The sequence below is a fragment of the Leptinotarsa decemlineata genome, unplaced genomic scaffold (assembly GCF_025532065.1).
Source record: "Leptinotarsa decemlineata unplaced genomic scaffold, Ldec_3_MD MMD2_tig00001621_RagTag_RagTag, whole genome shotgun sequence".
Taxonomy (NCBI): Eukaryota; Metazoa; Arthropoda; class Insecta; order Coleoptera; family Chrysomelidae; genus Leptinotarsa; species Leptinotarsa decemlineata.
In genome coordinates this window covers 4064839-4087475 of record NW_027412566.1, presented here as the reverse complement: position 1 = coordinate 4087475, position 22637 = coordinate 4064839, and the positions used below count along the sequence as shown (strand labels likewise).

At 35.1% G+C, this 22637-nt stretch overlaps 1 protein-coding gene across 4 annotated transcripts in view; it reads left to right on the top strand.

Annotated features, from left to right (window-relative positions):
* dac (dachshund family transcription factor) overlaps positions 1-22637 on the top strand; it is a 374594-nt gene that overhangs the window by 327377 nt on the left and 24580 nt on the right. For all 4 annotated transcript variants that reach the window (XM_074176210.1, XM_074176206.1, XM_074176207.1 and 1 more), the window contains 2 exons: positions 12949-13092; positions 19133-19441. In XM_074176210.1, the coding sequence (XP_074032311.1) occupies positions 12949-13092; positions 19133-19441 (453 nt within the window). The remainder of the gene's footprint in view (positions 1-12948; positions 13093-19132; positions 19442-22637) is intronic.

Genomic DNA, 22637 nt, shown 5'->3' with positions numbered 1-22637 from the left:
TAGAGAAAAATTGGCAGAAAATCGCTCAACGACATCATACAGTAGTGGGCTGAAAAGAAGCAATAAATTGAGATATGGGTCTAGAAAAACACATGACATCAGAACAAACAAAATCTAAATCATAACAATTCTATACTTTGGGTGGATATTATTTTTGGTTCACCAATAAATACAAATGAAAACCAATGGAAACAGATCAATAGATTGATGATTATCACAGAGTAAAGAGAACAGACTCAGCAAAAGAGAGTTATTCAAATAAATTCGATGATTGGGAATTTTTCAGTTTATAAATTTACATACTTTGCAGAAGATTTTTTCGGGAAATGGTAAGTTTTGAATTCATGAACTCACACCAGTATTTTGCAGACTTTTCAACCTGTCTTACAAGGAAGGGATTTTTCCTTCTTGTTGGAAGATTTTCAAAAGGGCAAAATATTCTTCCAAATAACTATAGACCAGTCGCTTTGATTTCAGTGATATCAAAAATCTTTGAGAAACCGTAAACCAGCATATCTTCAAATATTTCGAAAACATCAACATCTTGAGCGATCATCAATATAGTTTTCGGAAACAAAGATCAACAGGCGACCTTCTATCGTATTGTTTGAAGGGGGTTGACAATGTTTCGTGGTGTATTTCATCAGTTTGGACTTCCATTGTCTAATATAATATAAATGGTTCATCTGTCATGTAATACTTCTGAAACAGGCGAGAATATCACCTACATATCTATACCAAAAATCAAATATACATATAACATTAAAAATTGAAAAATACCTATCACTAATGAAAGAATAAAATAATTCATCAAAACCACAAAAAAAATATCAATTTCAATAAAAATTTAAACGAGAAATTCCGTAAGATTCCAGAAGCTGAACTCTACATAACTCTACGCAACCTTATTCAGATAGGAAAATATCGCTTTTCCTGTAGAACAGTAAATAAGGAACTCGCGTTCCTTGGGGTTTCAATACGTCTTCATTTTGCACGGTCTTGACCGAAGAATCGTCGTACCTAATCCAGCAATTGTAGCCGACGTGGAAGGCATATAATATAAATTGATTTGAGATTGGTTGATTTGAGAACCAGTTCCAACTTCTGACTTCAGCAATGAAGAACGAAGAGCTCTGAACGGGCTACAGAGAGACAACACCATCAAAATCTTACCTGCAGATAAGGGAAACGCTACTGTTGTGATGGATACTGATCTCTACGAACAGAAAATCGAAGAGGTGCTTGAGAAAAGAAAATACACGAAGATCTTAAGAGACCCTACTGCATCAATTGAAAGGAAGTTGTACTAGACTTTGAAAAAACACGAAGTCCATTTTATGGAAAAAGAGTGATCATCGCTAACACCGCACCACAGTAAGCCCCCTCACCTGTATGGACTACCCAAAATCCACAAAAAGAATGTTCCGCTCAGACCGATCATTAGCTCCAGAGATTCAGCCACTTAGAAATTGTCCAGATTTTTACCACCAATAATTAAACCACTGCAAGGTAAAGCATCATCTTTTGTGAAAAATTCAAGTCATTTCGTTGAACTACTAGGGGAAATCGAAGTCAAAGAGCAAGATCAACTGATCAGTTTCGACGTGGAAAGCTTCTACACCAACGTTCCTGTCGAAGAAGCACTTCAAGTCATACAGAAGAAGCTATCCGGAGACGGGGACCTGAAAGACGGAACAAACTTACCGATACAAGTAATCATGGAATTACTAGGTTGCTGTGTACGAAACTGCTACTTTCAACTGAAGGGCGATTTCTTTACGAAAGATGAGGGACTACCATTGGGATCGCCACTTTCACCTGTTATAGCCATATATATATATATATATATATATATATATATATATATATATATATATATATATATATATATATATATATATATATATATATATATATATATATATATGGAGTGGTTTGAAACTCTGGCCATTGAAGAAGTCAACAAGAAGTCCCGAGTCTGGTTGAGATACATAGACAAAACCTTCATAATATGGAACCATGGGAATGCAGAACTAGATACTTTTCTGAAGCACATCAACAACGTAAGTCCTTCCATAACTTTCACAATGAAGAAGGAAGTTCTTAGACGTATTGGTGAAGAGGACCGACACTAAATGGGAAACATCTGTATATGAAAAACCCACTCACACAAGACAGTATCTGAACCAGGAATCCAACCACCATCAATCGAGTAAGAGAGGAATCATCAAGACTCTACTACACCGTGCTTTTGGGCTCTGTAATACAAAGGAAGGTCTCGAAAAGGAACTAGGCATCATCAAAAATGACCTTCAATGGAATGGTGGAACAGGCTTCAGCTAGAAGACAGCAAGAACTCCACAAAGAAGAAAAGCCGCCACAACCAGTACTTGTACTTCCCTACATCAGAGCATTATCCGAAAGGATAAGAAGGATTGGGTCCAAGTACAACGTCAGAACCTGCTTCAGATCCGGTAACACTATCCGTAGCAACCTAACAAAAACTATGCCATAAAACGCGGACTGCGATTCCAAGAATTGCATTTACCGGGTACCCTGCGAGTGCGGAGAATCATACATCGGTGAAACTAAGAGGCCATTGAAAGTTCGCATTGCTGAGCACAAGAAAAACATACAGCGAGGAGAAACCAGCAAATCCGGAATAGCAGAGAATGTAAATTGGCCTCAAATTTACGGGTCCAATTTACGCTAGATTATTTTCTGTCGGGATATGTGAAGTCGCTAGTCTTCGCTGATGAGCCCTGAACGATTTACAACTTGGAGGACAACATTTGCCGCATTATTGCCGTGAAACGGCCACAAATGTTGAAAAAAGTGATCTAAAATTGGACTTCCAGATTAGAACAACGTCCGAGCCAATCGTGGCGGTAATTGCCAGAAATCATATTTAAATTGTAATGCTAGAAGATTATCTTTCGAATAAAGTAAATTTTATGTCAATTCAAAAAATCATCTTTGTTTCATTCCATTTCAAAGTTTTATATCTCTTCAAAAAAACCTATAAACTGGGAAAATGCAATATAAATATAAACATACCAAATGGCAATATTCATTATCTGATCTTCATTGTGAGAGTTTTACCAAACTGTTTACAAAATCGCAACACCTGTTTTATTTATGCAATACATTATTCATGGTAGTTGAGTTTCATTGTATAGTGAAAAACACGTGTTGTGGTTTTATAAACTATTTAGTGATAATCTCAGAAGTTTCATTCGAATAAAGTTCCTTTTTTGACCAGATATTGGTTTTAATCTTTAATATTTTTAATAAAACTAATTCAGCACTTTAGGGTTGCTTGAATAAAATAATATTCATGTTATCTCAAATAAGATTGAGAATGGAAAAACATGCATCAATAAATAAATCGGGGTGAGTGGCGGGGTGAGTGGCGGAGGATCACTGTCTCTCTCTTATGGGTGTTTGACAGTCCCCCGGTGCAGACCACACGGCACTCACCCAGTAAAGTTATCGGTCAACCGGTCAACCACCCAATCCCGCATCTGCGGGTAACAGGCGTTGGCCAGTTTCAAGCTAGATGTGTGGGAGAGGTGTCTCGCAAGAATCCTCATCGGTTACTCATCCAACGCTGGAAAGGTAACTTTCCTAACATGAGTGCCCCTCGGGGTAACGTAAGGGTATGCGGTGCAGACCACACGGCGTACACCCAAAAGTTGTTGATGAACCGCCCTATCCCGCACCTACACGGGTAATGGGCGCGACATCTTCGACATATGATGTGTGGTAGAGGCTGCTCGAAAGAGTCCTCGACGGTTACTCATCAAACGTTGGAAAGGGAACTTTCCTAACATGAGTTCTAGAGGGGAGGTGAGTGCCCGCTCGCGGCTGGAGGCTAGCGAGCCTCATCTCCAACTGGCGTAGGCCTCTTAGGGGCAGCGGCTCCACTAGCGGGTAAAGGGATACGGGGATGTGGTAATCCATTCATGGGTGCATTGCAGCCCCATACCGAGGCACTGGACGGCGTATGCTGTTCCGTGATCCCCGCCTGCTTCTGTACGGAGCCGAGCGTTCGAGGTGTCGGGGCTCGCGGTCCTTCCGGGCTCTAGTATCCGAGTCTAGTCTTGGAGGGCACCAAGGCAGACGCTTGAGGTGTCGGACCCCGGTTGGACGGAGCTACTAGTATCCGAGCTTAGGACCCCGACCGGCCACTTTCGGGACCATATTCCCAACTGATTTGGCATGGTTGGCGCGGGCAGATGTGCGACGCGAGCACTCTCTGGCGAAAGAAGAGCTTAGTTAACTTGTACGAACGTTCGGTCGAACGCTGCCGATGATCCTGTCTCTTGGTTAGCCACACTAAGTAGATGTAAGGAGGCAACTCCGGGTTCGGTGAGCGAGAGGAAGCCCTGCGAAATCCTGTTGGTGTGGGGCGTGGGGCGGTACCCGCAAGGATTTCCCGAAAATTCACCCCTCTACACCTGATCGCATCCAACGCCAGGGTGCGTTTGGGGGGTCTAACCGGCCCCCACAAAGAATAATTCTCAACGTATTCATATTCTTGATCAATAGAGGATATTTACAATAGGAGCTCTCATTAGAAGGAGTGTCAATTGAGCCATCTATAATGGTGAAGTTCTTAGGAACACAATTCGAGTGCAACCTATCATGGAACTCGCATGTCGATGTAGTTTGTGGCAAGCTGAACAAATGTTTTTATGTGGTCACCACACTCCAAAACATGCTGGAACGAGATTGTCTGCTTGAAGTTTACTATGTACTGGGGTACTCCGCTATTTTATATAGTATCGTTGTCTGGGGTCAAGCGTCCGAACTACAAAGAGTGTTTGTGATGCAAAAACGTATTTCTGCTTATCTTATAGAACATCATGCAGAGACACCTTCAAAAGTAATAAAATTTTCACGGTGCCCTCTATTTATTTATTAAAACTTTTGACTCACATTTTCAAGAACCTAAACAGCTTTAGAAGGCGATATTCACATGTATGAATGACACCAGAAACAAAAGAAATATCTTACGGAAGAAAATTCTCACTCCATACAAAAAAAAAGCTCCAGTGACTACTGGAATTCGTCTATTCAACATTCTGTCCCTCGAATTGAGAGAGAGAGCAGACGTCCAGATATCTTCAAACGCAAATTAAGTACTGGCCGAAGGATGGGTTTGCTCCCTTCCGTGAATTCGAACTTTTTTATCGTTAGTGACTTTCATTACTGACCTTCTCATGTTTCTTCATATTTTGCTTTATCTTTGTGTGATTTTTCACAGGCATAACATTCAATCTTTTTTTTTAACCATTATTTATGTTTCTCATTTTAATTGTATATATTCATCAGACACAATTTAATTTGTGAACTTGGACTAAACCGATCCATTTCTTGTGATTAGGATATGGATGCAATAAAATTTGAATTTGAATTTTTGAAAAATTAACCACTTTTCTACATTAATCCGAAGCGAATATAATTTTTCCCATCAAAATAAGCTCTCCACGGCCCACAAAAATACTGCGATATTATTTCAACCATTCCAATACCCAATATCCAATTTTGTTAATTTCATACACTTAGACTCATGCATACACGTGATCAACGCCCTCACCTCGGGTTGACCAATGGGAAATTCTTCCATTCACGTTGTTGCTGGAGGTAATAACATGCTCATTATGGCTTTCTGATTTAATATTTTTCATCTGACCCAAAGGGTTGAATGGCCAATGGAATCGGATGAGAGTCACGACAAATGAAAAAAATGGCGAATATGTTGCCGAGCAACTTCAACAATTTCGTCGTTTCACGCAAGTCGGAAATTTTGGTGCATGAATACGAGTTGAACAAATTGCACTTCTAGACTATAAGTACCTTTTCCTTAAAATTGATTTCGCTTGTTTTATTTCAAACATATTTCGTTTCATGAGAACACAGATATTAACTGATTTCGTGTTGAGTTCAAGTGCTCCTCTCAAATAAATTGAAAGGGGAGAAATTTTTCAGGAGACATTAATTCCTGAAGAAAAAGTCTTATATATAAATCACAAATTATTTTAGAAATTTGTATACACATTTGTGAGTGATGAAGTAACATATAGTACATATGACTATATTACAAAATATATGCACTATTTGGAACTATTGGTGTGGTAATAAATATCACTGGAGGAAATAATAGAATAAATCATTCCTCAAGCTATCAAAAACTTTCATACCGATCTTATATTACAGTTTCAAACGTCGAATCTTAGAATCGTCCCCAAGTTTTCGATTAAAACTTAAAGACCAACCTCCTATGACACCTCCCGCAGAGCAGAATTAGGCGGATCTTCTCCATGGGGTACCGCGGCCCTGTTTCACTGCAGTAACTAATTATAACAATCATTAAAGAAGTTTATCAATCAATGTTGTGAAGGAATCGTAGCGGATGGACGAGGCTGTTTCGATTATACAGTGCGGACGTGAAAAATCCCCTCCCCCTTTTAATTTTTGAACGGGGCCAGACAAAATTCACGCAAAGGAGCAATACTTTCGGTACTTTTCAGTGAACAAAAAAAAACAATAGTTTGACGTGCTTCACCACCGAATATTCAGTAGTTTTATGTGTTAAAAATCTGCAAACAAACGATTTCAATAAGAATTTTATTTGAAACTCCATATTTCATAATATATCAGACTTCTTTATTTTCTAAGAAGTAATTTTGAACATTCATTAAATGAAATTGGTTTTGAATGGAATTTACATTGTAATTGATTTTTATCATTTATTTCCGGATTGAAAAATGAAACTGTAAGCTACTGAGCTATCACAATAATCACCCTCTTCTCTCAATAATCACCCTCTTTCTCTCTCACCATATTTTCAATATTTTTTCTTATTGAGAAATAATAAAGAATACTTCTTCCTCACCGTCAACATCAATAATTTGAAAAAAACATCAATATATATATCATTATTTTGAAATTTACGAATGCAAAATGTGGAGGAACTTTGAAAATCAAGCGTTTCAATACAGAGTGGGCCAAATTGCTGTAATTTTTTTCCATTTTCGCAAGATTGCGATACAACCAAATTGATGGCGGTCAATTCGAAAAGAAGAGGCCAAAATTATATGAATCAAATCGGGCTGAGTAGTTGGAAGAAATAGTTGTTTCAGGAGCCCTTGACAATATTCTCAAAACGACCACGGGAAATTTGAAAATATCAACAGGCCTACCAAGAACTCACGTTGGGAGGATTTTGAAAAAACACAAATTCAAGCCATACAGGACCAGACGAGTTCGTCAACTCAGGCGAGGATATTTTGAACGCCGCATTGCTTTTTGTCATTGGTTCCTGGAAAGTTAAAAGCAAGTGCATGAGGCTTCGCCTCACAATATTGCAATTGTCACCAAGGACCCAACCGTTGGCCGGCCAGCTCACCGGACCCAACGCCTATGGACTTTTACCTTCACTTCTAGGGAAGGTTGAAAGATCTTATTTTTAAATTGCCGACACACAGGGGTCGCCTGTGTGTTGGAGGAATTGGTAGACATTTCGAACACCTTCTATGAAGAAATATATTTCATTGTTTGTTATTTATCATTATTATTATTACAGTTGAAGTTTCATTCATTAGTAGTGAATATATGAATCAGTTTAATTGAAACAATGCGTCTTAGTTACTGCTGTGAAGAGCTTTTTTCGTCGTTCGCGTTGTCCATTGTCTACTTGATAAAAGTGTGCGTTTCAAAGTCTACATGAAAAAACCTAAAAGGTCTCTATTTCAAAGATGACTCAAGCTACATTTTTGACACGGTAATTTTCAGCTCTATTGAAATATACAGGAATATACAGGGTGTCTCAAAAAACTCACTGATATCTCATATGAAAAAAATTGTTTTTTGCGCAGTTGAATTCTACGTAAAGAAGTGTTCGGAATTGTTTTCATAGAAACAAGAAATATTTGACAGGAAAAAAGTTACAGCTACTTTTGTGAAATGTACATTTTTGAAAAACTCAGAAACGATGATGGATACTGATATGCGGGTTTCACCATTGAGTTTGTCATAAAATTTGGCTCCTAGACGCAGCCATCAGTTTTTATCTATCCAGTATGAAAACAGGAGTTTCTCTTTAAGAATGTCCAATTTGGCACACTCTGTAAATGATATATGTAATCTACATTCCTGTACGGACAATACTGGTTGAAACCTTGAAAAATTTTCTCTACAAAAATGGATGTTCATGTTTAGATGACGTGTACTAAATTTCATAAATATAATTCTGGGAAACTTTCAAAGTTTAAAAATATGTTTAAAATATGTTTTCAAACTTCAAAAGTTTCCCAGTTACGGTGAAAAAAAAATAATTTCTTAAGATTTTGACACCCTTCATATCAAAAGATGAGTTTGGGATGACATATGAATTATTTATTTCATCAGTTCGAACTTCCATTGTCTACTATAATATAAATTGATTTGAAAACCCTGAAAAAAGCAATTAAAAAATTAATAAGATCAACCGAAAATAACAATAATTTTATTAAACAAAAAACTGAAATTACAATGAAATAACATACAAGCAACAACCCAACAAATAAAAAATTGAAATATTAATAAAAGCTGAAAAATTAAAATTAAAAATTACTATTAACAAAAAATGAAAAATAAAAATTGAATGATTTCAAACCTAGTTATGTCACGACGTTTCGATTGTTAGTATCCACAATCGTCTTCGGGTGATAACTGTGGATACTAACATAATTGTGGATGCTAACAATCGAAACGTCGTGACATAACATAATATTTCAATTTTTTATTTGTTTGGTTGTTGCTTGTATGTTATTTCTTTGTAATTTCAGTTTTTTGTTTAATAAAATTGTTATTTTCGATTAATCTTAATAATTTTTCAATTGTTTTTTAGGATTTTCAAATCAACTTATATTATATTAGACAATGGAAGTCCGAACTGATACACATACACATACACATACACATACACCACGAAACATTGTCAACTACCTTCAAAAAAATATGAATTATTCTCAATATGAATTAAGGGTCATAATCTCATTCTGAATCACTCTGTATATTTTCATTTCACAGTCTTCATGGAAAATGTCGTGAAGAAAACTCACTTTTGTGTGTTTTTCATTTGTGTTTGCTCCTAATATCCAGAATCTCTGTTTAAAAATTTGTTCAAAATCTGTTATTCCGTTAATCAGCTGCCGCCCCCATAAGAACGACAACTCTCAGAAGTTGAGAAACTTGTGCGAGCTAAGGACTAACGAGGTCTTACCTTTTAACGTGTGATTCCTAACACGGTTAGGAGTTAGCAACTCTCTTCCTTCACATAATTAAAACGTTATTAATATGATTGGGAAATCTCAGTCGCTATATTCTCTCTCGTAGATGTGTTCAATTTCTAAAATGGCCGTGTTCGAAAGAAATCCATTTCTATTGCCACCATATAATCTACGATAGACAATAACAATATCTCGCCCGCAATCTCCATCTGAAATCCGTATTACTTCTGGATGCAAGGATGTAATAAATCTTCAATTATACCCTGTCGGGATAATTTAATAATGAAATAGGTATGTTCGCATTACATTTAAAAACGTTATCGTCTGCTATAATAACTTCGTACTGTATTACATAGCTGTTCTATTATAAATATTACATGTTTGTAAACTACTGGGGAGAATAATACCTGGTGTGGTGGCATGGAGGAAGTGAAAAATAAAATATCAAGGTCGAAACGGAAGCAAACCATAAAATGTAACTCGCATTCGATGAACAATGGGAAATGATGTTTGCTGTTGAACGGTAGCAAGCAAATAATGGTATAATATACTCTGTACAAAGAGTCTTGTTGTTTCATTCGGTGCAGGTTCAATTTGGATTTCTTTGGTTCCCACAAAGGTGTAATGGCATACGAAAACAATGAGAACCTAACACAATGCACTGTAGTAACACTTTTGGGGTGGCCAAATAGTATTTTGAGGAAAGGTATTGGCAGATAATGGTGGATTTATGGACCAGGCGTTAGTCCGTTTGAAAAGGTCCGTATAGGACGAAACGGCATTAAAGTTAGTTACAAATACTATAGTCCGTTCATAATTTGTTGATAGCTCACTGCAAGTTTGACCCTCATTAGAGAACTGAAATACAGAGAGGACAGCTAATATAATATAATAACAAAAACCAAACTAAAACTGGCAGTTTAAGATGAAGTTTCGACTAACCCACCTTGTATCTGAAGAAATACAATACAGCTATAAAACTTTTAATCCGATTATGTAGGTATTTTGAGTGGAAATGAGTGACCAGTGTCGTAAAGTATATGATTAAAACATTAGTTACTTTAAATAAATAAATATATTAATATTCTTAAACTGTAGGTACTGTAAACTCTATTTTTATTTGTAAAAGATACATTTATTTAATTAATACCTATTTTTAAATGATATAAACTACGATTACTTACAAAACTATTCAAATTCAAAATAAACAGGATCATCTTCGGAATCCGAGTCGTCTTGCAGGTTAATAATTAGCGGTTGTGTCTCTACAGTCGCATCAATTATATTGTCAAGATCCCACATTTTTTGTTCTTCTTCTATTGCATGTCTTACTGCATCTCGCCAATTTTGTTCTGTAATATGTTGTAAAGACTCATATAACAATTCACGTACAGCTTGTATTTTATATGACGTATTTTTTCTAGCCACATAGCTTTTCATTTGTGCACAAATGAGTTCAATTGGATTTAATTCGCAGTGGTAGGGTGGAAGTCTAAGGACTGTGATGTTTCGTCTTTCCGCCATTTTGTCAACTACGTATTTCTTGAACTTAGATTTGTGTTGCCGGGCAATTTTTAAAAGTTCTGCTTTAACCATTCCATCTTCGTAAGGCAGGGACTTATTCCGCAGCCAGTCAATGATATCCTGTTTCTTCCACGCAGTCGTTGGAAGTCTTTCAACTAGTCGTGAATGATAAGGTGCATTATCTAATACTATAATTGGGTTTGGTGGTATATGTTCAATCATCTGCTCAAAATACTCTTCGAAAACATCAGCTGTCATCTCCTCGTGATAGTCTTTTGTGCTTTTGGATTCAAATTCCAACAAACCATGCTTAGCAAATCCTTTTTCACTGCCAATGTGATAAACTATTAATTTACTGCCTTTACCAGAGGGTGGGGAAATACCAGTAGACCAACCTTCCATAAAGGCTTGCCTGGAGCTTGATATATTTTTATCTGTCCAAATTTTTGTGAGAGTATGACCTGCGTTTACCCACGTTTCGTCCTGATAGTAAATTGGCCTTCCTTCAGCCCGAAATTTTCGTATAGATCTTAGATACTTTCTTCTCCAACATATTATCTCTTCCCGGTCAATCAAAAGTGATTTTCGGTCTGATTTCTCCCACCGGAAATTTAATTCTTTTAAAACTTGCCACAATTTGGTTCGTCCGACATGAGGCAAATCTTTTTTGTAAAAAAATTCGTGAAAGAAATCAGAAGTTAACGGAACGAAATATATGAACCAATCATCAAATTTTATAATGAGAAATATGCTCACACATAATAATAATATTTCTTGATTTCTTTAGGACATCCTAATATAAATACATTATTTTGAAAATATATAAATAAATGACATGAATAACAAAAATGGTTATATGATAGAAGAAAAAAAAAATAAAAACCATTTTTCAATGATGTCAGAATGGTTTCAACATGAGGATATACATAATATATTACCAAACAGAAAAAAGAAAATCAAATATGATATTTTATATAGTTCATGAGTTTTTTTTGAATTGGAAAACATTTATTGAATCTTTCAACGAAAGTGGGAGTTTGTTACACTTATTCAAACCTTTATAAAATAAAGACTTCATCGTTCTAGTCAAACTAGTTCGAGGAAGGTGGAATTTTTGGGAGCTTCTCGCTCTTGTTAAGTGGTTATAGATTTGAGATTTATATATACAAAATTCTTCAAAATAAGTTGGAAGCAAATTATGTGTTAGTTTGAAAATGAATAGCATTGCTAATTCGTACAGTCTCTAGGAAACAGACAGCCACTGCAATGTGGCATTGTATAATGTAATTTTTGAGTACATCGAAAGCTGAGATGAAATTCTTGAGAAAAAATATATTTTTTCTCAGTAATTTTTCTATAGATATAATCAAAATGAGCATGAAGAGATAAACGATTATCCACCATGAAACCGAAGTATTTGAATTCACTTACGAACTCTATTACATCACCTGCAATTTGCAATCTTATGTTGAGTGATAGCTCATAACCAGTTGATAAGATCATATATTTTGTTTTGGAGGTGTCGAGTTTAAGTGTATTGCTATTCATGTACTTGAAAACATTTCTTAGTTCATTATTCATTTGATCAGCTATTTTTTCTATATTATCTCCTGAAATTGATAACGAAGTGTCGTCTGCAAAAAGGTTCATAAAATCACAACCATGAATGCTATCTTCATCATTCAGGTAGATTAAAAATAATATAGGTCCCAAAACACTCCCCTGAGGTACCACGAATATTACCTACTTTTAGAAGAATATGTTGATGGAAATACCAGTGTTTACGTCAAATATTAGCGTAGTAGGTTTCGAAATTGGAATAGATGTACATAAAGATGTTCAAAGTGCACAGTGTTGATGAATTGTTTTTCCTTACATATTTCTTCAGGGGATTTTATGTTTCCAGAATCGTATGAACTGAAAATCAACTATTTCGAATTGAATTTCAAAAATTCACCTTTCCAATGTAAGTGACGATACAGTGGAAATTCCTCTACGGATATAATTTAATATTTATCTTCATATTCGCCAGGAAATTATTTATTTTCCACTGTGTAGTAATATTGGCAAAGATGACTATTGTGAATCAAATATTCATAGGAACATTTTGGATATCACCCATTTTTCAACAACATATTTGTTTCAGTATTGATACAAAAACGTCTGAGACGAGAAAAGCGAATCAGGAGACAGTTGAGCGAGCAGTTGGATTTAGAAAACAAAAGAAGAGCTCAACTTGAGGAGGCACTTCGAGCTGTTGGAGCTTCGGATAAAATAGTGACAATAAACGGTAAGTTTCACACCAAATACTTAGATAGTTGTTGAGTAATTAATGGAAAACTAAATGCCTCCTCTCTTCATCTTGATTTGTTGAAAACATTGGCATTTTTTCATTTTCTGTCATTCTGGATAATTAAAATGAGCTGTAACACATATTTTTAAGGCTTTAAAATATGTATAACTGATAAAATTGCGTTTTTTACTACAAAAAGGTTTACAAAACCGCAACATGTGTTTCGCTGAACGACAGCTTCCTCAAGCAGGATTTGATTGTGATACTTTGCTGCCCGCTTGAGGAATCTTTTTTTCAAGGACAGAACACAAACACTACAAAAAACCCTAAAGCGGTGCCTGTATGAAAGTAGCAATTCACATTGGATTTGAATCGCTGAAGATCAAATTCATTTGGAAAAACGTTTTCAGAAAGTTTATTCCACATAACCGCAGCTCTCCAAATGAAAGCACAATGACAGTCAGTTTATCATGAGCAAAAGCATTGTGAATATTGAGCTGTTTCAAATTAGCTTGACTAGACGTTTTAGAAAAATAATTCCGGCATTATGGATTTCATTGTCGTATGACGAAAAAAGAGACGCCGTTTCCTAAATCTTCCATGTTGAAAATCAAAATGAATTTTATCAGTAAGTTTTGATATGGATTTAGTATTGGCCAGGTTCTTTTGGAATTTTATGTTATTATCGTTCAAAAAGTTCATAATAATAATAATAATAATAATCTTTATTGAAATAGGAAACCTAACATAAATATCTATGAGTGTAATAATTGTTCACATAAAAAATTATGTGAACAATTTTAAATTAAAACAACTTTTAAACATATGTTAAGTAACATTTAAATAGATGATGAAATATAGGTACATATATACATTAAATTATTATTAAAACAGTGATATTTGGTTTCATTACAGATACAAATACCCTAGTGAACAATTGAAAACAATTAAAAACAATGAATGAAAACACAATAATATCCCAAATAATTCCACATAACTATACAATTTGTATTCTATTACTTTTTTTTCAATTCTTCAAGTGCTCTTTTAAAATCTTTCAAAATGGATATTTTTTCATTTCTTCAGATAATTCATTGAACTCGTGGAAGCCCTTAAAAATTAACGAATTCATGGTACTTCCGAAAGCCGGTCTGTTTATATGTATATTATTGGAATTTCTTGTATTATAATTATGAATGTTTTGACAATATAAGGCGAGTGGTGAATGAAGTAGGTAATAGTGAGGAAGAACTGTGTGGCCCACTTTAAAAAAGAAGAGAACAAATCTTATATGCAATGTTCCATAAATCCGATCGTTATTCAACCCGATGATGATTCCACCTCATCCGAATATAGTGAAGAAAAATTTTGATTTTTCTAGCAATTTTGTTGGCCTCTTTTATTTTGTAAATATATGTTTGACGAGAATTCGGTGTGATTATCTGTGTTTTCATTGTATTTTAGAGTTTTTGACTCGGAAATCAACAACCTTAAATTTCGAAGTTTTTCATAATTATCCATGGTGGAAAAATTCAGTTGAGATAACTTTTTCATGGGATGATCAATTGCTATGATTGTAAGAATAAGTAACTGAAAAACTACCACTGAAAACTAATATGCCACATTTCTACATGTAAATAAGTTTGCAATGATACTATTTACCGGTAAGCCCGTATTTTTATCTACTCTGGATCGATTTATTGCACACAAATTTTCACAAATACTTTTACAAACACACACTTTAACTCTGTTAGGGTACGCCTTTGGTAGGGTATTACCTACCCACTTGTATTAACAGATGTGGCTAATTGCAAGCAATTTACGGCTTAGTCACAATACCCTGATTCAGATTTAGATTCTTATAACTCAATTTTCACTAACTTAAAACTTTAAACTAATTTTTATTTCCACACACTTGTTCACGGTATTTTCACTGTCGTTTTGGTGAGAAATTTGAAAATTTACTTCCGTAAAAAACCAATAAAACTTTAGTTTTTGTCGGGACAACGGCGATGCACTTATTCACAGACCTTTATGTTTTCACTGCGTATTTTCCTACACAATAGGAACTGAGTATATCCCCTGTCCCATCAGAAAGTAATACTTTTACACACAAGGCAAAATTCTGGTGGTACAATTTTTTCTCCGGCATTGTCTTATCGTCCTCTTGATGATCTCAAAGTTTAGCATATCGAATTGAGCCCCCGGGCGGAATCAGCCCACATATACCTAATATTATTGTTTCGAAGTTATTATTTGCTAAATATAATATTCCAGCGAATGTTCTTAATGGGTAGACAAGGCAAATATCTTGTAATCTATGGGGATCAATCCGAAAGTTGGAGCCCCGCAGGGCGTCAAAGACTCGAGACCTTTCCCCGTGATTGACAGGCCCTCTTTGCTGCGACTTATCCTTCTCGTGCAGACGGGGATAATTTACACATTCGTTCCGAGAGAGAATTCTGGTTTTGATTGATTCGTTCTGTGTCGAGTTGTTTTTTGATCTTGAGCAGACACAACGTTTCTTTTGATACTACAGATCGTAAGCAACAGCTGGAGGTTGTAAATTAGACAGCAGAGTCTACTTATTCAAGAAGTCTAACCAAATGTCTATACGCAGTCTGTTCAAAAAAATAGGTGAATTGTCATCTTTCTTAAAAAACAGTCATTTATTCATCAATTTTCTATTTTGTCACCTTTAAAGTAGTTCCCCTCAGATATAATATACTTTTGTAACCATTTTTTCCAATCCCCGAAGCAGTTTTGATATGCAATTTTTAGTGTGTCGTTGAGCTCTCTCCTCAATGGTCGCAGAACACCGACTTTTCATAGATCTTTTCAATAATTGGAACAGGAAAAAGTTCCAGGGGTTCAAATCTGGTAAATACGGTGGCTGATGCATGATTACGGACGTCTTCTTCGTATTGCTTCGCGCAAGCGGCGCAAAACTTCAAGATAATACTTCTTATTCACCGAACGACTGTGTAGCAAGAACTCCTGATGCACTACGCTACAATAATCGTAGAAAACAGTGAGCAAAATCTTGACACTTGATCGAACTTGGCCTGCTTTTTTGTTCTTGGCTCTAATGGGCTCTTTTATTATGACAATTGGACTTTGAGTTCGATGTCATAACCATATACCCATGATTCATCACTAGTTATGACCCTCTTAAGCAAATCTGGATCACCGTTGATGTCATTCAACAATTCTTGTGCATGACGTGATCCAACCGATATGCTGACTCAGAGTATAAATACCGTATGCCACTGTCAACATTTTGAGCTGAAAATTAAATTTTTAAGACAAAATTTGATGCAAATTTTTCAATCCATTTTCTCGATAGCAGAAAATTGCCAAACACCTAAACACTTCTAACTTTAATGCCTTTCACCAACAAACCTAACATGCTAAATAGCTGATACTGTGAACATGTTCAAAACGAGTGTACCAACATAAAAAATTAAAAATATGCGAAACCGGATGTACGTAGTCTCCCAAATTTGAACTTTGAATCATAAAATTCTGAAAAAGTCTACGCATTACTTTGCTTCAAAAAAGCTTTAAATGACTTCCTATTGGGGAAATGTTTTTACTCACTAGATGAGTATTTCAAAGGAAATTTTTGATCAACTTGTGCTTGTTTAATGTATTTTCATGCACTTTTATTGTGACACCCAGTTTTTGGGGTATTTTGTTTCGTTTTGTAACCACTTCATTTTATGAATGACTATTCTTATATATTCTAGGTGTCAAAAGGAAAATAAATATTATTATTATTATAATAATAGGGCTTGTCCGATATCAGTGCAGATTGTTATATTTTTGTCAGAAATTTCTTTCCTGGTTATTTCTTTTGTGGCGATAGAGATACCAGCCGGCCCATAATGGTAGAATGGTACGATAGTAATAAAATATTGACTTTAATAAAGTGTTATATGACATGATTTTTGATTCCTTCGACACCGAGGATCCTTTCCACCACCATACATTATTTCTCGTGGTAAATGAATGACCAAACTTTGAAAATGAAACCAGAGTCAACCAGAGTCTTATTCTTAAATACCGGTATTGTAAATAAATTAATTGATCAAAACGTTCCAAAAATTTTTAAAAGTAGACAGTTTCCTTCATACCATTCTGCCTCAACTATTAAAGTAATAAAAGAAAAAAATAAGTTTCACAAAAAATGGAAAATGTATAAAAACTTAAATGATTTAAATTCATTCACGCTTCACAATTACATTTTAAATGTTGAGGCTGACATAGTAAATAATCCCAAACGTTTTTGGAACTTTTCATCAATTAAAAAGCACTCGGTCAGCAAGATTCCCCACAAAATGCAGTTAAATAATCATGAAGCAAAAAATGGTCATGAGATAGCAAATTTATTTTCAAAATTCTTCAAAAGCGTCTTTGCTGATAAACAAAATGCATTTTGTCAGAACCAATTTACTGAAACAGACAATAATTCTAATTTATCACAAATTATTTTAAGCAAAAAGGAAGTAGAACAAGGCTTAGTAGAATTAGATGTTAATAAAGGCTCAGGACCTGATCAAATACCTGCAATCTTCTGCAAAAACTGTGCTCATACTTTATGTACTCCTCTAACAATTCTTTTCAATATGTCACTTCGTTGTGGATATTTTCCTGTCAGTTGGAAAGTTGCGAGAGTAATACCCATTTTTAAAAACGGAAGGAAAGATAATATTGAAAACTATCGTCCTATAAGTAAAATATCAATAATACCAAAACTATTTGAACGCTTAATTTATAAATATATATTTCATTTAATTAAAAACATTATTATACCTGAGCAACATGGCTTTTTTAACAATCGATCTCTTGAATCGAACCTATTTTGTTACTCTGAATTTTTACATGATAATTTGGATAATAAAATTCAAGTTGACACTATCTACACAGATTTCAGCAAGGCCTTTGACAAAATTAGTCATAATACACTACTTCGGAGACTTGCTGAAGTCGGTGTAAGTGGTGCGATGCTAAAATGGATCGAATCATATTTGAAAAACAGAACTCAATATATCTTTATAGACGGTTATTCATCTGAACCTTATGCAACACCTTCTGGAGTGCCACAAGGGTCCCAGCTAGGGCCCTTATTCTTTATTATCTATATTAATAACATTAAACAATGTTTTAAAAATGCCAAATTCTTAATGTATGCTGATGATCTGAAAATTTATCTTCAAATAAAATCATTGTCAGATTGCTTGAGAATTCAGAGTGACATAAATAATTTATTTGAATTTTGTAAACAAAACGTATATCATTCACCCGCAACAAAAATATTCTTACATATTCATATCACATAAATAATATCTTGCTGTCACGAGTTAATACATTTAAAGATTTAGGAGTTATTTTTGACTCCAAACTTATTTTCGATAAACATATAGATTATGTAATAAATAAGAGCAGTACAGCTCTGGGATATGTCGAGAGAAAATGTAAATTCTTCAATCAAACAAAATCAATACAAAATCTCTATAATGCTTTTGTATTAAGTAAGGTAATGTTTGCATCAACCATCTGGAGTCCATCGATCGATTAGAACGTATTCAAAAACGATTTTTAAAACTCGTTGCTTACAAACAAGGTATTAGAATTACTGAAAACAGTGATACTTTGCGAATTAGACGAGACCTCCAGTTAGTATCGTTGGAACATAGGCGTAACATATCAGATATTTTATTTTTACAAAAAATAATAACAAACAAAATAAATTGTCCATCGTTATTATCAATCATTTACTTAAATGTTCCAAATAGAACAATGAGAGCACATGAATTATTTAATTTACCTTTCAAGAGAACAAACTGTTCGCAGAACTCTCCTCTTTTTTGTTTGTATCCCGAATATATAAATAAATAAAGTGGTACACTAACAATTTTTTGGTTCATGGCAGCACCTTCAGAAATCGTTGATGGAAAAGCCAATCCATCACAGTTCCCAAAAAAAATCAATGGTTTTTTATTTCAATTCTCAAACCAAATCTCTTTCATTTCAGAAAATATCTCTCAACGGCCAGATCAAAAACCAGCCTGTACCAGCACCTCTCACACAGCCAATCCCAGCCCTACCATAAACCCTACAGTCCAAACCAACATGACACCCATGGAGCGGGAGAGGATAATGGAGCCCCCCAGGCCAGTGGAGAGGATAAAACAAGAACGCGAGGAAACTGCCACAGGATTCGTTCAACCTCCAAGAGATATCCGCGAACCGCTTCCACATCCTCCACAGGATAATAAACCTTGGAGCTACCCTGGGATGGATCTACTGAACACGGGGGCTGCGTTTTGGCAGAATTATTCCGGTGAGTTTATCTGTGATTTGGAGTTGGTTGCACTGGAATAGGAAATCATGAAAATTGAGAAAACTGACAATGTTTTCGTACCGCAAGTGGTATAGAAACATAGAAAAGTTTAATTTCTCAATTTTCACAATGATCTCTTACCACGAAGTAATGGTTACATCAATCAATTTATTGGATACTAGCTGTTGCCCATGGCTTCGCCCGATTTGAGTTTGGTTTGTCACAGTAAGTTTCGTGACAGACTGTTTTGAACAAATAGTTGCAATATTTTTTTTAATAACCTAAAACTTCAGGTTTCCAACTTCGAAACTGATGAAATTCAGTACAATTTTTGAACCCCTATTTTCCCCCTTAGGGATGGAAATTCCTAATTCTCTTTGTTGATGCTTATTTACGCTATACAAAGAACCTACCTGCATATTTCTAGATTCTAGGTTCAGCAGCTTCGGCTATACGTTAATATAAGAGTGTCAGTCTATCAATTACACAGGCCAACAAAAAAATGTTTTTGTAAACTTTGTTTACTTTAAAAGCTGATTTTTTAGACTTTTGTGTGCTGAATCCAAATCTGGTTTTTATTTACAGTAGTCTACTTCAAATAATGATACAGTGTTGTAATATAGGTTTCACTAGTCAGGTGGAGATGATTATACTTCCTTTCCCTTTTTTCTTTGAAGTTTCTTGTCTTTTCCTGCGATGAGTCGCTTGTTGAGCTTCACGGTGAAGTGACCGACAGTAGTCTCCATCCATTTTTCCATTAATTTTAAATATCTTGGTGAAAACGCTCATCCTGCTCTCCCAAATTTTCCGGCAAGTAATCAAAATGACTGTTCAAGAACATTAAACATCCTAGTTTCTTAAAATTCTTCAACATGGTAGCTACAATGGTACGATATTCTATGTCTTTTGCATTTCTTAAGAATTTTGTAACAATTTGCTTGAATGCTACCCAAGCTTCTCATGTATCGTTATTGTGGTTTCAAAATTTACGTCGAACATCATTTTTCGAATGTCAGGTGCTTGAAAGACGTCTTCTTCAAGTTTAGTCTCTAGAAGGTTTGGAAATTTCTGACAGAGATACTTGAAACAAGGTCCATCTTTAGGCAATGCCTTTACAAACTGTTCCATGAGGCCTAACTTTATATGTAGAGGTAGTAAGGAATGCTTCTTCTCGCAGGGTTTTGAAGACTTCCCCACAGGCCAGTTCTTTCTGCATGTTGAATTTGTTTTCTTATTTACATAGCTCGTATGTTCCTGGATTCGATCCCTAAAGGTTTTGCCAGTTTGACCAATATATACCTTAGGACACGTTATATACTCCTGATTTCTCGAATTGGATGTTTTGTCTTCATTATTTTTAACTAATTTTTCCAACATATTACTTGTTCTACATGCAATTTTAATATCTCGTTTCCTCAAAAATAAAGCACTTTTTCCGTTGGTTGTTCAAAATAAGTTCAAGCTCTATAATTTTGATTATCTACCTTATCAATAGCAAGTATTTTGTTTATTAATTCGGTTTTAAACCCATTGCTAACCGCAATTTGCTTGATGATATTAGATTTTTTATTGGAATTATCTATTGAAAGAGGAACATTGACTAATATGTGAATCATGCTATTATAAGCTGTTACTTTGTGTTGATAAGAATGGGTAGAATCGTAATTTATAGTAATATCCATAGAGGACGGTTTGTGATAAATTGAAAAATCATGTTTGTTGTTCATTCTACCAATTGTTGAATCCAAGAAACTGATTGAGTTGTCTGCTTCTATTTCAATAGTGGATTTAATGTTTTCATGAATTTTGTTAATATCCCTATGAAAAGTACCTATCTATTTGCCTCTTAGTACCTGTAAAACATACCAAAACGTCATCCACATATCTATGGTTTTGTTCGTTTGGTAAAAAAATGTAAAATACTGTTGAGTAGATTTGGCTGAATCAAAAGTTTACGGAAACAGCTAGTTTCCAATATAACGATCTGAAAGTTCAATTGTAATTAGTCTTCCTTCATGTAGGATACTATAGTCCGTTCATAATTTGTCGATAGCACAAAATGAGGGCCCAAGTCATAAAACGGTCGTAAAACTCGTAAAATCATAGGCGGAGGTTCCTGAGGTGTTTATTCATTAAATATAAAGCTTCAGTTTATATTCGAAACTTGCCTTGAAAGGGTGAAGTTGTTACGAACGAAAATAATTTTTGGTTTAGTACATTTTTTAATCACATTTAATTTACGGCTCGTTGGTGTTTCGGCGTCTACGGCAGTAATTAACGTCTCTAATATTTATTTTGCGAATTTTGTGCAGTGCGTGAGTAACTTTTTTTCATATTCCTACAAACATATACGTACCTTTCGTTCCTGCTTGTTTTATTTGATTGCTTGCGATGGCTTCGTCAACATCATCAACATCATCAAGTTTTACACCGGTACTGTTGCGTATAGTCAGTAAGTCTGTCTATTCACCAAGAGAGAAGACTATTGTTTTGAACGTTCACGATGCTCTGGTTTCTCAGAATCCCACAAACACTGTTCAGAACATAATCAAGAGTTGTGCCAACATGACGGGCGTAGGGGAGTCAACAATATATAGGTTCCTATCAGAAAGAAAAAAAAAAGGTATAGCTAACCCAAATACAAACGAATACTTAAAGAGGGGGAGAAAACCTTTTGAAATTGATGAATTTGCCAAAAATGGTATTCGAAGGAAAATTCACGAATTTTTTTACAAAAAAGAAATACCCAACTTAAACAAAATTTTACAAGAAGTTAGAGACGACCCGGATTTGCCTCATGTCGGACGAACCAAATTGTGGCAAGTTTTAAAAGAATTAAATTTCCAGTGGGAGAAATCAGACCGAAAATCACTTTTAATTGACCGGGAAGAGATAATATGTTGGAGAAGAAAGTATCTACGATCTATACGAAAATTTCGGGCTGAAGGAAGGCCAATTTACTATCAGGACGAAACGTGGGTAAACGCAGGTCATACTCTCACAAAAATTTGGACAGATAAAAATATATCAAGCTCCAGGCAAGCCTTTATGGAAGGTTGGTCTACTGGTATTTCCCCACCCTCTGGTAAAGGCAGTAGATTAATAGTTTCTCACATTGGCAGTGAAAAAGGATTTGCTAAGCATGGTTTGTTGGAATTTGAATCCAAAAGCACAAAAGACTATCACGAGGAGATTA